This window comes from Xenopus laevis, chromosome 8S (genome assembly GCF_017654675.1).
Source record: "Xenopus laevis strain J_2021 chromosome 8S, Xenopus_laevis_v10.1, whole genome shotgun sequence".
In the NCBI taxonomy this organism is placed as follows: domain Eukaryota; kingdom Metazoa; phylum Chordata; class Amphibia; order Anura; family Pipidae; genus Xenopus; species Xenopus laevis.
The window spans coordinates 33,662,264-33,682,923 of record NC_054386.1 but is presented as its reverse complement, the minus strand read 5'-3'; the positions used below and the strand labels follow the sequence as shown (position 1 = coordinate 33,682,923).

The 20,660-nt window shown below is 42.0% G+C and overlaps 1 protein-coding gene across 1 annotated transcript in view; it reads right to left on the bottom strand.

Annotated features, from left to right (window-relative positions):
- Nucleotides 1-332: 332 nt before the first annotated feature.
- The window catches only part of ncs1.S (neuronal calcium sensor 1 S homeolog), a 31,761-nt gene continuing 11,433 nt past the window's right edge, over nucleotides 333-20,660 (bottom strand). The window contains 7 exon segments of the mRNA NM_001091667.1: nucleotides 333-1,990; nucleotides 4,467-4,588; nucleotides 4,955-5,032; nucleotides 5,750-5,838; nucleotides 6,231-6,309; nucleotides 6,565-6,703; nucleotides 16,665-16,689. Of these exon segments, the coding sequence (NP_001085136.1) occupies nucleotides 4,490-4,588; nucleotides 4,955-5,032; nucleotides 5,750-5,838; nucleotides 6,231-6,309; nucleotides 6,565-6,703; nucleotides 16,665-16,689 (509 nt within the window). The 3' untranslated portion in view covers nucleotides 333-1,990; nucleotides 4,467-4,489.

Sequence of the window (20,660 nt, the reverse complement as noted above, 5' to 3'; positions counted from 1 at the left end):
GGCCTCTTGTTGCCACCACCGCTGATTGGTGAGGTGTTCCCAACAGTCGAGACAGCCTGGGATTTCAAAGGGGAAATAGAACTGTTTCAATCATTATGTTAAATGGTATCTGCATATAAACTACAAATTTTCTAGCCAGATTCTTTTGATGGCTCCATTTCTCCTTTAAAAAATATTCTACACACAGAAACAAAACCACAGTTGCCAAGTACAGAAACATTAACCTACAGAACCGTCTCCATTTATATTTCATAGTTCTGGAGTCTGTAACACTCCCCAGACACTAACCAAGCAAAGGCTAAAATAAATAACGGCACAGGAGGAGACAGGCACTGGTTTGGGGATTTTTTTCCTCTTTTATTTTCTGAAAAATATCCGTATGTATACATATTTATAGCAAAAACCACATGCAGCTTGTTAACACTGTGAAAGAGCCGTCTGACATTTTTTTTCCGAAATTGGCTTTCCGAGTCCAAGTTTTGATATTGTGAGTGCACTTGTGTTTTTTATTTAGACTCAAGACAAGGCAACAAGACATGCGTTCAAAAAAAACATAAGAACATACAGCTGATCAAGGGGGGGGAAGGTGACAAACTGATTGCATGATTGCCATCATTCATGGGGTTCCTACTATTAGATTTAGGGTACTGGCAAACAGGATGATTGTATTTCCAGCTTGGCAGGTGCCTATATACTTGAAATTGCCCCTCTGTTGCCCTGGAGTCGGCTAAAATGCTTAAAATTGCCCCTCAATTACCCGAATGGAAAATGCCGCCCCCCAGGAAGTGCCCTGGGTGATTTTAAATATTTTCAGCGTGATGGGTGGCTATCGGCTTGAAACTGCCCCTTCATTGTCCTGAACGTTATATGCCTGGATAGGTTCAGGGGGTCAATATTCAGGGCAATTTCTAGCATTTTGGCACTTACCTTAGCCCTAAGACTAAAGCCTGAAATATACCTGCCTTAGGCACGATTAAGGTCTTTACAGACAACAGCATCCCACTAGAGGCTGAAAAACTGCTGTCACAGTCACTGATTAGATTTGTTTTTCAAGCCAACTGCAGAACTATACGCAAACATTGGGCAATGGGAGACCATTTATGGAGGGGAATGAGAAACTTCTTTAAAAATTAAGGACTTCAATCCGTCAGCCCAGTTATCCTTTTCTGCTGCATCAGGTATTGGTGTGTATTGATGCATCACAGACATCATCAGCTGGAGGGCGAATCCACTCATCCGAGAAACACAGTGCCGCTTTCACAGCCACCTGACACACACACACACAAGCATGTGATTTACACGACTACATTTAAAAATATAAATAAAAAGATATGATATATATATATATATATATATATATATATATATATATATATATATATGTATGTATGTATAGAAAAAATCACTTATTCACAATAAAAGCACGATTCAGCATTATGCAAAATAGAACCAATCAATAGGCTACTGTGCGCTGGAGGTTCCAGGGACACATATATTATATACACATGCCATCCTCTTCATTAAGAGCTGAAAGCCTCAACCATAGTTCCTTGTATGAACATATACCTGGCTATACCTTCTTCCTTCTACTCCGTGGTGACGAAGCTGCTTCAAATTTCTGAGGGTCCAACATCAGACATCACCCCTCAAGTCTTGGAGCAAAACAAATAAATAAACAGTTGCTCCTTTGCTTTGAATGGTCCACCCTCTCTGAGCGCATGGGAAACACAAGAAGCCACAGGCAGAAGACAGTGTGAAAAAAAAAAGAGCATGTGTGTAGTACGAGGAAGGGTGGGCAGCCTTTGGGGGTACAGTTTCCCAGCCACCAGTATTTAGCCAGACGTGGAAGTAAAAGTGTTCCATTGAGGTTACATTTGGATGGAAGGAGTGTGTTCTATCCCTGTGCATTCTTGGAGTGACGTTTGGAAGGGAACCAGCTGCGTTGCTGACATGGTCTAGTGGCACACGAAGGATCTTACCCCAGGGGAATCTGGGAAAAAAAAAATAAAAAAATTGACATCAGGGAAAATCGGTGTACACAGAACATTTCTTACGTGTGTGTGTGTTTGTACACACACAGTCAGGTATGGGACCTGTTATCCAGAATGCTCGGGACAGGGTTTTTCGGATAACGAATCTTTCTGTAATTTTTCTGTAATTTGAATCTTCATACTCTACTAGAAAATCATATAAATATTAAATAACCCCAATAGGCTGGTTTTGCTTCCAATAAGGATTAATTATATCTTAGTTGGAATCAAGTACAAGGTACTGTTTTATTATTACAGAGAAAAAAAAACACTTTTTGAAAATTGGATTATTTGGATAAAATGGAGTCTACAGGAGACAGCCTCTCCGTTATTCGGATCCCATACACACACACACACACACATATACAGTATATATATGTGCACTTTCTAATATATTCATTTTCTATCATAAGAAAACTCGGCATTGGTCTTATTTAGAACATTTTGGAATTTTTGCCGTGCACCCGGGGCCAATATAGAAGCGGAGTGCTGCCCTGTTCAAATATATACTATATATACTAATGGGGTTAAACCCCAATACAGGGCCAGATTTGTGGCTAGGCCAGAAAGGCCCGGGCCTAGGGCGGGCAAATATGAGGGGCAGCATGCTGCCCAGCCACTTTTCGGGGAGCACTGGAGACGCGCAGCTCCCCAGGGCACCAGCAATTGCGCTGGCGGGGCAGTGCGGGCACTAGGACCTCGTGGCCCATGGCCACTAGCACAGCGTGGATTAGGGTGCGGCCTAGGGGCTGACGGCAATGAAATCCGGCCCTGCCCCAATATTACATATACCTTACATATGGATCCTGTAGCTATACAATTCCTGGATGTGACAGTCATTAAAGGGTTTAAATGGAATTAGTACGAAATTATACTCCAAACCAACGGAAAAGAACCAACTATTACATTATTGGAGCTACCACCCAAAACATATCAAAAATTCTATTCCCATTAGTTAATTTTCGAGAGTCGAATGGATTGTAAGTGAACCTGATAGAAGAAATCAACAATTGGATGTCTCACCCTATGATAACATAGGGTGAGACATAGGAGAGCCCTAAAGATGGGGGCCCACGGATCCCTATTGTCACCCAGCTCAGTGGGAACAGTAATGCTGTTGCATTGGGGTCGTGGGATAAGCGCACCCTGAAATCATGGAGTTTAGACAACCACTGATGATATCATACCGTAGAGGTAGGAATTTAGGACATTCAGATGCTGGGGCCAGTACAGAGGTATATCGGACCTAGGTCATTGGGAATGTTTCCATGTCTATCATGTAGTCAGTGTTGCTGTGTGAATGAAGGAGTGGTCTTCCAACATCCTCAGATTGGACACAAATATCCGCTTAAAGGGCATTTTACTTGCCTATGGAAATTTTTGTTATATGCTCTTGTTTGTCCATGTGGCCTCATATATGTTGGTGAGACCACTTTGCAGATAAAGACACATATATCACAACATAGATCCACTATTAGAAGGGGCAATATCAAACTGCCAGTTACTAAGCATTACATAGAGAAGGGGCATACAGATTTGAATTTTGAAGTACATGGCATTAGAGAAGATTCCCCTAGACGGGGAGGGACCGTGAGTTGGCATTAAGGAAGAAAGAAGTGTGGTGGATCCATTAGTTAAATTCACTGGCACCCAATGGGTTAAACAAAGATTATGATTTGTATGAATTTTTCTAAATAGTCCACTGTTTTTCCCTCTTTGCTTTGTTTCCTATGTCAGGACATGGTAATGGAGGTGAGGTAAATAGGTGTTACTAACGAGGTTAATTAATGGGTTAAACCGTATGGTGATGTCATATCCCTTTAATGATTTCCTGTCTTGTACCTTAAAAAGTGCTGTACCAATTTTGAACTGTTGTACGATTTGGGTCAGGAATCTGCTTTTAATACATCTCAACTTTCCGAGTCAATTCATTCTCTCTCTCTCTCTCTATAGGAGCATTGTGTAGATTTGCCAGTGGCGCAGAGAAAAACATTACAGCTCCCCCTATAGCCCTATGGATTAAATGGCATTCAAGGTACAGTAAATGCAAGAAAACAAAAATGAAGCCAAATAACAACCAAATAAACTGCTAAGAGCCACAACGTTTAAACAAACTAATCATTTACTCTGGAATTCACACTTTGGGCTTCACAAGTTGGAGCTATTCTGATGGGTGCAGATGGGTGCAACACAAAGATGTGAATATGAGTTGGTGGGTTGGTGGGGTGGGGGTTTGCACCCTTTACTAAGGGATTTTACCCCGCACTTGTTATGGGAGTTTCACATGGATCTTGGCTGCACAATAAAGGCCTTACGTTATGATCCAAAGCATGATCCAAACAAACTAACATATCCAAAATCCTCAGGCGAAATTTCACAGGTTGGTTACTTCTGGGCATTATGCAACTTTCCCCAAAAGCAATAACAACTACGTACATGCAAGACGCCTTATTGAGCATCTATACCAGTCCATCATATAGAGATAACGCCTGCACGATTGAGGGGTCTGCCTTAGATCCTTCCTGAAACTCCTGTAGTGTCAACTTCCCATCTGAATTCTGTAGGAAAAAGCATAAAGAATCAGAGCTTGTTCCTAGGTCTAAAACCTGGGGCCCAAGCACAGGGATTCCCAGCTCCATTAGGGCTGATGTGCAGGAACCAGTGTTCCTACTGTCATACAATACACATTCCATGGCAGTAACAAAGATAAATAAATCAATAAGCCAGACGGGACTCGCAAACCCAGGAGGATATTTCGTGGAGTACATAGACATTAATCATATTTTATTGAATCAATAACAAGAACTGTCTCACCAATTGATTTCTGCTTGCTAAGGACCTCTGCTGGCTTCATGTAAGAATCTAGCACCCTCTAGTGCTTCTGGGAGGAAAATACAACCCTCAACAAATAGCATTATCCTCACCTTGTCCATCATGGCAAAGATCCGATCAACCCGCTTCTCTGGGGTGTTTTCTTCTTCAGGAAGCTCCACGGTATTCCCCTAGGAGAAGAAAATAACATGGGGGGGGGGGGTGAACCACAAAAGGGCATGTGAATTGTCTGCCAAATGCCAAGGGCAACACAGATTAGCAAATTCATCTTCATTAGATGCAATTAGAGGTTACCTTTAAGGATAACAATAATGCTGCAAGAGTAACCTATACCAGTCAGTTTTACTCACCTTTTTAAGAATTAACTAAAAGCTGAATTATCCCTCATAATACATGAGTGATGAGTTCCCTGTATAACTCAGCCTGCAGCCTTGTGCCTTTATTTGGTCACAGAACCCCTAAGTGACTTCTTATATACTTATCATTGCATTAGGGTGTACATTATCCCTTATAATACATGAGTGATACTCAGCGTTCCCTGTATAACTCAGCCTGCAGCCTTGTGCCTTTATATGGTCACATAACCACTAAGTGACTTCTAATATGCTTTTAATTGCAGTAGGGGGCACATTCTCCCTTATAATACAGCATTCCCTGTATAACTCAGCCTGCAGCCTTGTGCCTTTATATGGCCACATCGCTCCTCATGATATGTGTCTTTCACCAGCAGGATGAGCAACAATTTTTATTCCCCTGGTTCAACCAAATGACTCATACTCTTGGTCCCTCATAAAGATCATGAGTCAGTGACAGTAAAGCACTTGGATTTTACTGTAAGTGAAAGTCATTGTTCGTTTTACTGTACATTTTTTTGGCTGAAAACTTACCACCATCTGATAAATGGCATCCACAATGTTCAACATCTCGTTCCGTGTGATGTAGCCGTCGTTGTCAAGGTCGTACAATTTAAAAGCCCCTGGAGGTACAAAAACACATCAGTCCTTGGCTGGGAAAACCCCATCATTCCCTTACCCATACACCTTTGCTTCATTATCTGTCATTATGGGCCAATATATCGATAAAGACTTTATAGTTGAAACGTCATTGCTTGTTTAAAAAGAGAGTACATCTGTGTGTAAAACCTTTTAGCCCCACCACTCAACGAAGGTTTGCTGCTTTTGTTTTCCGACTGCATCTTATTTGCCCTTGACAGTTATTGAAGTAACCAATTATATTGCAGAGAACTGCAAATAATATAGCTCTCTTTGTTGCAGTGACAATTAAATGCAGAGGGGGTCTTTGCAGGTCTGTCCTTGGAACACTTTCTGCTGTCTCTATTTACAATGAAGAGAGAATAAAGACACTTACATCGCAGTTTCTCGTCCAGGGTCCCACGGGATGTGACAGACAAGGCTTGAATGAATTCGGAAAATTCAATGCGGCCGTCCTAAACACACACACAAAAAAAATTATATATATATATATATTAATATTCAAAAGCATTTTATCCTTTTTTATTTATAATCTGCCCTTTGCATTAACCCAGAGGAGTCTGTTGGAGACCAGAGAATAATAAAAGTGACTGTTTGATTATTATCAATTATGATATTAATATGAATTTAATAAATTATACAAACACATACAAATAAAAAGAAAAAATGTTCTAGGATTTGGTTTTTATTCAATACAAAATAAGACTTACTTTGTTCTCATCGAATACATTAAAGACAAATGTTGCAAACTTAGTGGGGTCTCCAAATGGAAAAAACTGCTTGTAAATTTTCTGAAAGCCTGCAGCATCAAGCTGCCCACTGGGACAATCCTTTATAAAGCCTTTATACCTGCAAAGACATAGAATATCAGCAAGGTGTCACTACAATCAATTAATATGCAGTAAACCCGAGCAAATAAGTGTTTAGCCATTGCTATATGCCAGGAAATATCCACAGATTCCTCTGCTACTGTTCTTTAACAGAACAAAAACAACAACTTTACTTTCAGAGCTGTCTTTAGGGAAGGGTTCAAACAAGGTCAACTCACCATTACAACAGTGATATCTACAGTAGCAGTGGGCGCAAAGGTTAAGGGGGGCTCTCTTTCATCCACTTACCCCTAGTCCAGGCCCTCTTCCGCACACTAAACATTGTATGTGAGCTGTCTGCTGCCCCCTCGTCATCCTTAGCGTGCAATGGAGCATGCACATGCATGACATCATCATGCAATTATGCATAGTCTGTGGGAAGGGAATGGGGCTGTGGGATAGCAGGTATAGTAGAGAGAGATGGTGCCTATAGTAGCAGTGAGATTATAGTCTCTGGGAAGGGATTGTGGCTGTGGCATAGCAGGTATACTAGGGAGAGATGGTGCCTATAGTAACAGTGGGATAATAGTCTCTGGGAAGGGACTGTGGCTGTGGTATAGCAGGTATAGTAGGGAGAGATGAAGCCTATAGTAGCAGTGGAATAATAGTCTCTGGGAAAAGACTATGACTGTGGGATAGCAGGTATAGTAGGGAGAGATGGTGCTTATAGTAGCAGTGGTAAAATAGTCTCTGGGAAGGGACTGTGGCATAGCAGGTATAGTAGGGAGAGATGGTGCCTATAGTAACAGTGGGGATAATACCCTCTGGGAAGGGAGTGTGGCTGTGGGATAGCAGGTATAGTAGGGAGAGATGGTGCCTATAGTAACAGTGGCTTAATAGTCTCTGGGAAGGGAGTGTGACTGTGGGATAGCAGGTATAGTAGGGGAGATGGTGCCTATAGTAACAGTGGGATAATAGTCTCTGGCAAGGGACTGTGGGATAGCAGGCATAGTAGTGCGCTATGGTGCCTATAGTAGCAGTGGGGATAATAGGGATAAAAGCCGTACAAGCACAGTTTTTGCACACATAGCAGCAGTTGCTATGCCCCACAGATGCCATTCATCTGGCTGAGAATGCTGGGAACATGGTCTCTGAACTCACACCCTGCCTGTGTAGCATCATGCTTATATTTTCCCTCAGGCAATGCAAAATCTACATTTCTGCAGCCAAAGAGTTAAAGTGCAGCTAGGGGGGAATCGATCAAGCGAGCAAGTGTTTACTGATCTATCGAATGGCCCCGGGGCCCTTTGACACTGAGCCATTTTAATCGACTGCCTCGTCGCAGACAATCCTATAATTTTTAGCATTTAGCGAAACTGCTTTACTGCCGCTCAGAAGCTAAAAAAATGCGTATTGATTAATTCATTAGATTCGTTATTTCATTATCACATCAATTGAGGAGTTTGGTTTTTTTTTAAATATAAATAGTGACTTTTTCTGTTTTTCTTTATAAAGCTTTGGCCCTTAGAGAAATGTAGTTCTTTTAGAAATGTGATCAATAAAGGGACTAATTTTACTTCCTTTTATTTTGCTACTTTATGGCAGCAAGTCTACAAATACACTTAGAATCATAGCCAAACTGGCATAAATATACACAAATCAGCAAGAAAATACTTCAGCAGCACTCTGATTATGGTGAAAAAATTGTTGCTTTATTCGTGCCTCAAGCTAAGCGACGTTTCAAGCTTTTCCAGCCCTTTATCAAGCAAATATTGCATTCCCTTGAGTCACCATTTTGTGATTCACTCACACTTCCCATCACCTGACAGGAAGTAATGCAGGTTCTAACGTAAACAGGAAGTGTAAAAGACACAGCTCTTTTTATTCATTGGCTGGCATAACGTTCTATGTATGTGAGCCCTTGGTTTGTGTGAGAGCACAGGGCCTATACAAACAACTGGGTAGAGTTTAATATTTAAAACTAAAAATTTGTCTATAAGGAATTACAAAAACATACCTCCCAAACATACACCCTTCCCCAAATTCCAATGCAGGGCTTTTAGGGTGGGTGGGCAACAATATCTGCCATGAAATTCTCAAGACTGGGCCGTGAAATTGGTGGGGGTCACATTATCATGAAATGGTTGTGGCCACAGTGTGTAAGTCATAAAATACTGGCGCACCCAGTGCATCATTACTCCTGATGCTGCCCTTTTAAGTGAATTAAAATGTTTTTAATACGTTATAGAATGGTCAGTTTAAGCACCTTTTCAATTAGTCTTCATTATTTATTTTCTATAGTTATTTGTTTAATTATTTGCCTTCTTCGGATTCTTGTCAGCTTTCAAATGGGGGTCACTGACCCCATCTCAAAAACAAAGGCTCTTTAAGGCTACACATGTATTGTTATTGCTACTTTTTATTACTCATCTTTCTATTCAGACCCTCTCCAATTCATATTCCAGTCTCCTTTTCAGATCAGTGTATGTTTCCAGGCTAATTTGTGCCCTAGAAACCAAATTGTTGAAACTGCAAACTGGAGAGCTGCTGAATAAAAAGCTAAATAACTCAAATAATCAAAAATGAAAGCCAATTGCAAACTGTTGCAGGATATCACTCTCTACATCATACTAAAAGTTAACTCAAAGGTGAAAAACCCCTTTAAATGGCCGTGTTATTTTAGGAGGGAGTTGGAGCTACTAAGTCGGCAGGCCAAAACTTTGCCACTGCTTCCCTCTTACAGGCACACTGTAAGAAAAGTATATTTGGCTTTATTTATATCAAACAGTGTTTTACACAGTGTCAGACAAGGCTGGTGGGATACTGGGAAAAAATCTGGTGTGCCCTGGCCTTCATGGGCTCCACTGACCCAGGCCCATTCATGCACCTGCACAATCCCCTCTCCCCTCCTGGACCATTCCCTCTACTGGATATTAGGTGGAATGGGAGATAAAACCGTAAGGGGTGCACAGGGCAGTGCCCTTGAAGTCAGTCCCGTTGGGCCTCGGATGTCCCAGTCCAATCCTGGTTTTACATATACACTTTTATGCCTTCTATTTCGACAGAGACCCCTTGGAGGTCTTTGTTTTAGCTAGGAGAGCAGAAGAAATAACAGCCAAAATAAATCAACCACTTAATTTTCAAAATATGAACACTGGACACTATTAAAACTGTTTTTTTTCTTTTTGCCTAATGGAAGTTAAACTAAGCAGAACTACGTTTTCCTGATTGAAGAACTAGTTTTCTAATCTCTCTGCTATTGAGATTCTATACCATGGAATGGTTTGTGGTACGTGGGGTAGAAAGTACTCGGTGGTATATACAAAGCTATATTTGGATTGGCAGCATACTGCACCCATCTGCGCTCCATCTCCGCATTAGTATAACTTCCTGAAAATGGCACATAGGGGTTTTTGGCATGGGAATAAGTTGGCAGTTCTACATTAAACTTGTCCATCCAAGACACACAGCAGATCGTACTGTACAAAGCCCGTACATACGTTCCCTTTAAAGGAAAAATATGCCTGATTTACTTTATTCTTTACTTTACTCTATGGGCGCAGCTCAGGCTTGTTATTAGTGGCATAGACAGAAACTGTATGTATTCATTGAAATGGGGCCTTTTGTGCAACGTAACAGCTTGCAAACTAGGAGAATCAAAGTGGCTGGGGTTTCCTTTTGAAGCCACTGCTGTCTCATGTTCCCCTGATCACGCTTCCATCCAAATGGAGCACGTTAATTAGTGTGACACAGAAAAAGAAATCTATACAATGCAAAACAATGGCGGCGTTATTGTCTGATCTTCATAATTTGAAATATAACTTTGCTGTCCTCCGCTCCTGCCCCCTCCAATGACCTCTTTATATACAACCCCCCCCCCCTTCCTCCATCTGATGCCTATGTCTTAGGTTTACAGATAAGTAGAGTTCCAGTTTTAACTGGAAAGTCTGAGGTGGTGGAATCAAAATTAAAAATACTTTTAGCTTCACTGTTCTGTGCGGTTTAGTTATTCAAACAATAGGCAGAATGCATTTATAAGCCCTATTTATTGAATCCATTGCTGAACACTTGATTTTTTTTATTTTAGCCCTGCTATTCCAAAGTCAGGGCTGAAACTAGGCATAGGCTTGGGCGCAACTGTTGGAGTGCTGTTGGTGGGGGAGAAGATTATCTGGCAAAGGGGCCGGCAGAGAGCAGCAGTAGGGTTGGCACATGGACCAAGGCAGGGAGAGTGGGGCAGCTGATGGCAATGTGCAGCTCAGGCACCAACATGGATTAAAAAACAAGGAAACCTAAAAATCACTAGTTCCAATTTGCTACCGAAGAGGTCCAACAAACCCATGGCAAAAGGTTACAACCATATAATCAGTGGGGGTGCCAGTGTACTTGCCCTTCAATGCTTTCTCAGCCCTCATGGGCATAAGGCAGGCAAAAATACACCCTATGCCACTTTCATTTCAGTTCATGCTAGGGAATGGACAGGCAGACAAACATCTGGCAATCTAGCTTTCCAAGCCTGCTGAACTCAAGAGGGTATGTCCTAGCGATTTTCACTTATTAAGGGTAAGTCAGAGGCAGTTTAGTTCATGATCGTGAAAAAGTACACACCCTCTCCGCCTGCACAATAAAGAACTGCTATGAGTGCTAATTAGAAACTGCGCTGAGTCCTCAACTAGTAACTGGAACCACTTCCCATGTGCTCTTCCAAAAAGGAAAGCAGAAGAGCCTGAGCAAAGCCCAGAAACGCGGCGTACGTGGGTGGGATTCAGCACTCCTTCTGTGATCCATTGTGGCCACGGCCACTTCTCTGGGTATATTTATATATCACTTCTCTGAGTGTATATACATATATACAGTATATATATATATATATATTTATATATATATACACACATATATATATATATATATATATATATATATTTATATATAAAATCGGCTCAGATACTCCTATATACACAGCTCTGCATGCTTATTTACCAGAAGGTGTTTATATATGTATGAGAATACACACTCATACTGTTGTGTGTGTGTGTGTGTGTGTGTGCAAATACACAGAATATTCTGCTTTATTTCCAGTGCTTTTCCCAGCCCTTCTATAGCTCACTAGTTATCAGGTACAAGTCCTTATCTGTGTGAATATGGGGTTCTAACCAAATGGTGCAAAGTGATTGGCTAGTATGACATACACCTCCCTGCAAGCTGTCTATGGCCCTCCAGAAAAATGGTTGCACCAAGGGCCAATATTTTATATTTACTCTAAGACTTTACCTAGACACTTTAGTAAGGGGAACAATATGGCACCTCCCTCCCATATGTATAAGTACAAATATACAGAGAAGAAATGTTCTGGGCACACAATAAGCTATACCATCATACTGTACTGTCTAAGGAAAACAATATGGCACCTCCCTCCCATATGTATAAAAACAAATATACAGAGAAGAAATGTTCTGGGCACACAATAAGCTATACCCACATACTATACTGTCTAAGGAAATCAATATGGCACCTCCCTCCTCCCATATGTATAAAAACAAATATACAGAGAAGGAATGTTCTGGGCACACAATAAGCTATACCCTCACACTGTACTGTCTAAGGGAAACAATATGTCAGATCCATCCCAAAATACTTGTCTGCTTCTATGGAGCTTGTGGGTGAGTTAACCCTCCCTATTGTGCATTTTTAATGAATCTTTGCCATTCCACCTCTATAACCCCTAAATCAGTATTGTTATTGCTGTGAATACTTACGCCCCATAACAAATATTGGCCACTCCCCTTAATTCAGATATGGGGGTCAATAACTATCACCTGAGCTCACCTCCAGCCCATTCGTTATACAGAAGATCAATATTCATAAGGCTGTCTATTCAATAACTTGCTCCCACTTATTCTATTGCCTAGGACCTCTTGCTAGATGCCTTTGTATCATATTCATTTCTCCATTTCCAATTCAGTGACATTTCTCCACTCCCTGAACAAGCTTTGTGAAAGCTGCAACTACAGATATATTACCCTTACTTGGGAAGCCCTGGCTTATACCCCAGGGAGGAGACCTGTCTAATAGACAAATAGAATACAGAGAAGCCTGCTGGCAAACGATACACACAGGTAATGGCACCATCCTCATCCAACGTGATAAAAGGGATGAGCTCATGGCACTTAACTGGCCCTCGAAAATGTAAACCAGTACAAGTAGCACTCAGCCCCTGTCATTATATGCCTGGTAGGGTTAGCACCGGAACATGGCTACTCCCACCTTCCCAACAGATAGTGTGGCTTTGTCTCACTCCAGTATTATAAGGAGTAATGTACCCCCTGCTCTCATATATAAGCATATTAGAAGTCACTGAGGGGTTCTGTGACCATATAAAGGCACAAGGCTGCAGACTGAATTATACAGGTAACTCTAAAGAGAATCATTCATGGAGAATAAGGGATAATGTCCCCAGTACTGTAAATAAGGATATTAGATGTTACTGAGGGGGACTATGATCATATCAAGCCACAAGGCTGCAGGCTGAGTTATACAGGGAACTTCAGCAAACATAGGTTTGGATGGAGCACATAAGACGCAATCTCTGCCGCAAATAATTATTTATTGAATCACAACATGTTTCATGTTTCAGGGAACTCTGAGTATCTCATGTATTATAAGGATACATGAGTGATAAGGATATTAGAAGTCACTGAGGGGTTCTGTGACCATATAAAGGCACAAGGCTGCAGTCTGAGTTATACAATGAACTCTGAGTATCACTTATGTATTATAAGAGATAGTGTAGCCACTACTGTAAATAAGGATATTAGAAGCCACTGAGGGGTTCTGTGACCATATAAAGCAGGGGTGTCCAAAGTACGGCCCGCGGCAGGTAATGACGAGCTGCTCCTGGATCTCAGCATCGCGCAGCTCAAATTCCTGCTGAATCTCCCCGAGCACCGATGCGATGTGCTGCTCCGCACTGAGCATATGGAGGCGGTGACCGTGTATAGTGAGCAGCGCGGGGCAGGGGTCGGGATGGGCAGTGGGTCGGGGGAGGCAGTGGGGTCATGGAAGGACGGGGGAGGGAGGGAGGGACCGGGCCTGCGAGAGATGTGCACTGCATTGGGCCTGATGCTGCTGGAGAGCTCCCATTACTCAGCACTTGGGCCCCTCTGTCTTTAGCCCAGACCAAGGCTTCTCCTCCTTCTGTCACTAAGCTCCCAGCATCCCCTGCGCTCTGGATGATTATTACACGAGCCATTGGGATCCAGGCAGGGGGTGCTGGGAGTTGTAGTGTCTGATCTCAGCTGCTCTAATGGGAATGATGTATAATCTTTGTGCAGCGCTGGGGAATATGTCAGAGCTATAGAAACAAAGGATAATAATACAGTAGAAATGTCATGTGACTCCAAATAGATAGGGCCTAAATCGCTAGTTAGCTACCTCGGAAGGGATATCAGTGTCAGGCTGAATATCAAGCTGAATGGTCAGCCCCCGCATATTTTCACCTCACCAAATCTGGCCCTTGTTGCAAAAAGTTTGGACACCCCTGATATAAAGGCACAAGGCTGCACTGCCGAGTTATACAGGGAACTCTGAGTATCACTCATGTATTATAAGGGCTAGTCCACACGAGGAGATTCGGGGAGATTTTGTCGCCTGGCGACTAATCGCCTCGTCTTTTGAGCGACTTTCTCCCCGAACTGCCTCAGCGGTTTTCCCCATAGGCTACAATGAAAAGTCACCTGTGCTAATGCACACGCGGCAATGCGTTTTCAATAGTCGCCCACAGTTGCCTCAATGGCCTTACCTTAAGGGATAATGTACCCCCTACTGTCATATATAAGGATATCAGAAGTCACTGAGGGGTTCTGTGACCATTTAAAGGCACAGGGATATTTTGCTTTCTTTTTAAAAGGGGTCAATAAGTATCACTATTAAAAATAGAGAATATTTCTCTGTCACTACATGGCATTAACGCTGCTGATGGTGCCACTGCAGAGCCCGCTGAGGCCTGTGATAGGCAGAATTACTGGCATATGGCTGGCAGCATGAATGATATGGGAACCACAATGCTACAGAGAGGAAGCAATGCAGCCAGACAGGGGCAGAACCAAGCGGATCAGAGAAAAAGATGAGCCGGCGCAAGACTCTGACAGAAAGGAGCATTGCTCACACTTTTTATACATAACAACAATTTGCAGACTCACCCTAGAGACAAGTGGCGCTGATACAGTCCGCGGGCCACTGTGGTTTGCCTGGTTGCCATGGAAACTAAGTAGCAACCCCCTGTGTCCTGCAATTATACGTCTGGCCTGATGCAAATGCGTTTATATGTTCAACTCAAGGCAAAAGGCACGGAGAGATGGAGAAATGCATTGTTTAGACTCTTGGGGGGGAAATAATTTGTCCTCAGAACTGGACTAGGATTCCCGGGGTCGGACACCCTACGATTCAATAGAGCTGCTCATGTACACAGCTGGGGGATGACAAAACAAAAGAATTTAGACTGAGGGTTTTTTTTAAAGGGTAAATAAACCTTTGATGGAGCCTTCACATTGGCATGGGCTGTGCAGCTCTAGTTCCCGCAGTGGGCACTGCTCAACGAAAGGGGAAATTCTTGCTCATCTTAACTGGCCAATAACCTGCACGAAGCATCAGAACAGCACTGCAGTCCATATATATTTGCCATATTATAAGGGTTCTAGCACAGGCTCTGCAGAACATGGAGCCTATATAGCACAGCAGATAAAGCAAGCTCAGCGCATTTATTCTCACACAAGCCAGTGTCTTCTGGGGACCCAACAGAACCGCTCTGCTGTCTCTTCTAGCACATCCGCTATTGCTGTGTCTGCTTGGCTTCCCTCTGTGACCCCTACAGCAGATAGTAATATATAGGGAGTCCCCCAAACACTGATCCTCCGAAGTGATCTATCTACAGAGCAGAATCAGTTACAATAACCATATTATAAAGAAAGGAGGCAAGGAGTACCCCTTGAACTATAGCAGGGTGACTGTTACCCGAGAGATCCCCCTAACTGGCCTTCAGGCTGGGCCCCCTTAGCTCATAACAAGGTTACAGATATATAGAAACATAGGGGTAACATTCACCCTGCTATAGTTCCAGGGGTACCCAGCACAAATAAGCACTGACCCCCCACATGGTTCATAACAAAGAGGGAGAGGGAGAGGGAGAGGGAGGGGGAGAGGGAGAGGGAGAGGGAGAGGGAGAGAGAGAGAGAGAGAGAGAGAGAGAGAGAGAGAGAGAGAGAGAGAGAGAGAGAGAGAGAGAGAGAGAATAACATTAATGGGAATTTATTGTCTATATGGACTTATAATGGAATTAAGCCTTCTTGTAATTTTATTTTCAGCAATGATCCACCCTGTCTGGAATGAATGGGACAGAAATGGACATTGTGTGCTGCATAACTACAACTCCCATGATCCTCCACCAGACAATTCAGCAGCGACAGTTTATCAACCATCTAGCATTGATTTTTTTCTGCTGGTTGAATTGTATCTCAGAGTTAGCGGCTAAAGCTGGCCACAGACGCAAAGATCCGATCGCACGAATGAATGTACGATCGGACTTTCCCATCTCTTGACCTGCCACTAACCATTCAGATCAAAGTCTTTCCATTCCGACCAAATAAAGTAGTTAAAGAACAGATCAGCTGATGTCCTGCCCCTGACAGCAATCGTAAGACAAAGCTAGTGACAGTCTCCCACTGAAAATCATACGATCGGCAATACACGCAGAGATATTACCCGCAGCCAACATAAATTTTCTAACCTGTCCGATCGACCAAACGACTGATCTCCGCCAGACGAAAAATGTGGGGACTCTCCACACACGTTCCGAAAATCGTACGAATCCTCGATTCGTTCGATGTGATCTACAGCCAGCTTAAGCCATAGCAGCTAAACCATAGCATTATGTTACCCACACCAGCATTTAACTATTTCACTGCAATAGTTTACAATTGGGAAAAGTTCATTAAAAGGGTACTCACCATTGTTGTACTTCCTTCTCTGTGACTGCAAAAGAGTGAGAGAAAGTAGTTTAGACAGTTGGATCTCAATGCAGTCCTGCTAAGAATTCCCACAATTCCAGTTTCCCTGCATTAAGCTCAATTCAGCAGGAACAGTCCCCTAAGTTTGCTCATAGCCTGTACAGAGAGATACCATAAAACTATGGCAGCATAGGTATTCTCCTGTACTAAGCACAATGCAGCGGAGCAGTCCCCTAAGTTTGCTCATTACCTGTACAAGAGATACTATAAAACTATGCCAGTAGAAGTATACCATAAAAGTTCTTTTCACATGATCTGCTAATAATAATGCTTCTCACCCACAAGCACAAGATATAGCAGATAATCAGCCCTGTATGGGGGAAGTTATGCAGCTCTACACTTTATAGCTGTCATTTAAGACCTGCCTCATTAAAGCACTTTTCACTGCCTGCTGTTCCATTTCTCTGCATCTACAAACCTATGATTCTCAGCCTGCCCATCTCTTATCCATTCTGCCTGACTGTCCTGACTCACTCTCAGCTCTCTAACTACATTCATTTTCCCTTGCTGTTTCCTTCCTCTTGCGACTGTCACTTTCTGCCACTGTCATCTACCTGACATAGTGACATTGTTATTATCTTTTATTTATACAATTATAGCATAATCTGCACTGCAGAGATCATTATACATCATTGCAGTGCCAATGAAGCTTACAATCTAATGACATGATCACAGTCACACATACACTAGGCTTAGTTTTAACACGAGTCAAACAGTTTTGCCCCTGATTGCTTCAAGTATTCCCCAAGATGCAAGCATGCAGTAATCCTAATTCCTGAGTCAGGCCTGGGAATCCAGATACCTGACCTGACATGAATCGGGTCATCCCCTGGGAACTGCAAGATACCTAATGTGCAGGACTGAAATCTCTCCAGGGCAGTTCCCATAAGCACACCTATATAAAGGGGGAATGCTGAGGGTGCAGGATACACGTAAGGGTAATAGCAAGCTTTGTGGGTGGGTGACCAAGAATCAGCCCCCCCCCCCCATTCATTACAATGGAAATCACTTAGAACCGCAAGGGTTGAGTGTTTTGCCTTCGCCCATTAAGATGGAAAACACGCCCCTCACACTAATGAATGGAAGGGGTGGCGATTCAGAATGATTTGTCAGCCACCCAACAAGCTAGAAATGACTTAAAACTCCTTGCCCTAAGGTGGGACAAGATTTCAGCAGAGCCCTGCACAGGGCATATTTAATAATAGCACCTACACATGTCGGCATTCTCCCAGCCCTATCAGCTAAACCAGGGGTGTTCAAAAGGTAGATTGGGATCTACTAGTAGACCTTTAGCTGATGATCAGTAGATCTCAAGACACTCTCAACAAACAGCTTGTCTAAATCACCCTCCTATTTCATTCTTTTTATTCAGATATTTATTATGTTACATTATTAGGTTACATAAGAAATAGTTGTTAATTAAATTTAGCAATATCAATTCTCTCATAAATCATTCTAATATTTAAGTAATATTTTCCATGGAACAGAATGCTAACAATGCTTTTATGGATGTAGATCATAATGGGACCACATCACCAGAAGTAGACCCCGCATTAGTAATGTATGGGCACTTCTGAACTAAACTAACAATGAATTTACATTTCTCATATTTTACTTCTACTTCCTGATCACCCTGACACGATAAGGGAAAGGAATGGGAATGACAGATAGAGATATAGGCCTGTCTGATTACCCGACTACGCTTTACAAGTAATTAAATCACAAAGGAGACTCAATGAATTATAGCCTTGCTGAGATACAGATACAGGGATTATCTCTCCAGCACATTTGTCTGACAAATTTTCCAAATTTGTTCAAGCAGTTGCCTGCTGCTGCACGGTTTCAGGTGTGTGAACCAGCAGTGCAAAAAAAATGTAAACAGGCCAGACAGTTACAGTTTGCAATCAGTGGACCGCTCTGAACACCTTCTCTGACATAACTGCTACCAGGGTGTGACTTAACTCAAGGATACAACCTCACCGCCTTATGCGGTAGTGCATACTACTAAAAAAGTACATTATTATGAAAATGGTTTATTTACATGATGCATGGTTTTACATATGAGGTGTTTTATGCAAAGTATTTTTATAGACAGCAACATTGTTTGGGGGTCTAGTTTTCCTTTAAGCCTAAAGGTATAAAAAAAAATCGATTTATACTTTATTTGGCCATGGTTAGGTAATTAAACCTAAAAATAAATCTCCTTGTATAGTCTGGGGGAAATGAATCAGCGCTCACTAACCGAGATTTATACCCTAACTGCCAGCTATGAATAGTGAGACAAAGCAGCGAAGTCACTGGCTGTGTCAGCATCAGCCTACCCATTATTGTCTTAGCCTGTACAGTATGAAGGTATGGCCTATTGTGTGCCCAGAGCATTCCTTCTCTGTATATTTGTATTTATGCATATGGGAGGGAGGTGCCATATTGTTTCCCTTAGACAGTACAGTGTTATGGTATAGCTTATTGTGTGCCCAGAGCATTCCTTCTCTGTATATCTGTATTTATACATATGGGAGGAAGGAGGTGCCATATTGGTTTCCTTAGATAGTACTTATGAGGGTATAGCTCATTGTATGCCCAGAACATTCCTTCTCTGTATATTTGTATTTATACATATGGGAGGAGGTGCCATATTGTTTCCCTTAGACAGTACAGTATGAGGGTATAGCTTATTGTGTGCCCAGAACATTACTTCTCTATATATTTGTTTTTATACATATGGGAGGGAGGTGCCATAATGTTTCCCTTAGACAGTACAGTATGAGGGTATAGCTTATTGTGTGCCCAGAGCATTCCTTCTTTGTATATCTGTATTTTTACATATGGGAGGAAGGAGGCACCATATTGTTTCCCTTACAGTACAGTATGAGGGTATAGCTTATTGTGTTTTTTGGTTTTACATCCTCTTTAAAATGTCTTGCATAGGTTAATGAAGGGAATCTCCTGTGTTTTTGGTTACATTTTAACAGATCAGAAGGACTAACAAGACAAATTCAGCCTAAAGTGTTTAATATTTCATCTGTGTATCTGCCATGTCGTCTTAGGGATGTCTGACCCGAGGCCCCTCTGCTGCTAAAACTACCAAATGCTCTGTGTGGCTACACATTTATTGTCCTTGCTACTTTGTATTACTTGTATTTCTTTTCAGGCCTCTCCTATCCACATTTCAATCTCTTATTCAAATCAACACACAGTCACCTGGGTTGTTTTGGACCCTAGCAACCAGAAATTGCAAACTGGAGAGCTGCCGAATAAGAAGCTAAATTATTCAAAAACCACAAATAAAAACCAATTGCAAATTGACTCAGAATATCCCTCTCTACATCATACATCATTAAAAGTTAACTCAGTGGTGAACAACCCTTTTAAAAGGAATCACATCTGGGGGGTTGCCCTTGGAAAGAGCTTAAATGACCAGTAACAGCAAAAATTTTTGTTTAAAAAATTTGTTACTGTGCTATGAAAAAAAGACACCAACACATATTAAGCTTTAAAGCCGATACATCTTTATTAAGAAATAACTTACCGAAACTCCGCTTGCACTCCTCTTCAGAAACAGCAATTGCCGATCCATCGTGTGGCGCTCCATTTCTCCTCCCTGCCTTCCTTATAGGAGATAGCCAGGGAGGAGAAATCGAGGGTTGCATGATGGATCGTCGCATTGACGATGTTTCTGAAGAGGAGAGCAAGCAGAGTTTCGGTGAGTTATTTCTCAATAAAGAATTGCTGAGTTTAAAGTTTAATATGTGTTTGCGTCTTTTTTTTGTAGCATACTAACAAATCGTTTTAGTAAAAATTTTGCTGTTACTGGTCCTTTAAAAAAATGTCTACTCTCAGAATTGAATTTTTGCTGTATTCATTATGGTCACAAGTGTCTTTTAGATCATTGCCCTGCAGGATAAGCTCATCGCTCACTTGCACGCTCCATTCATT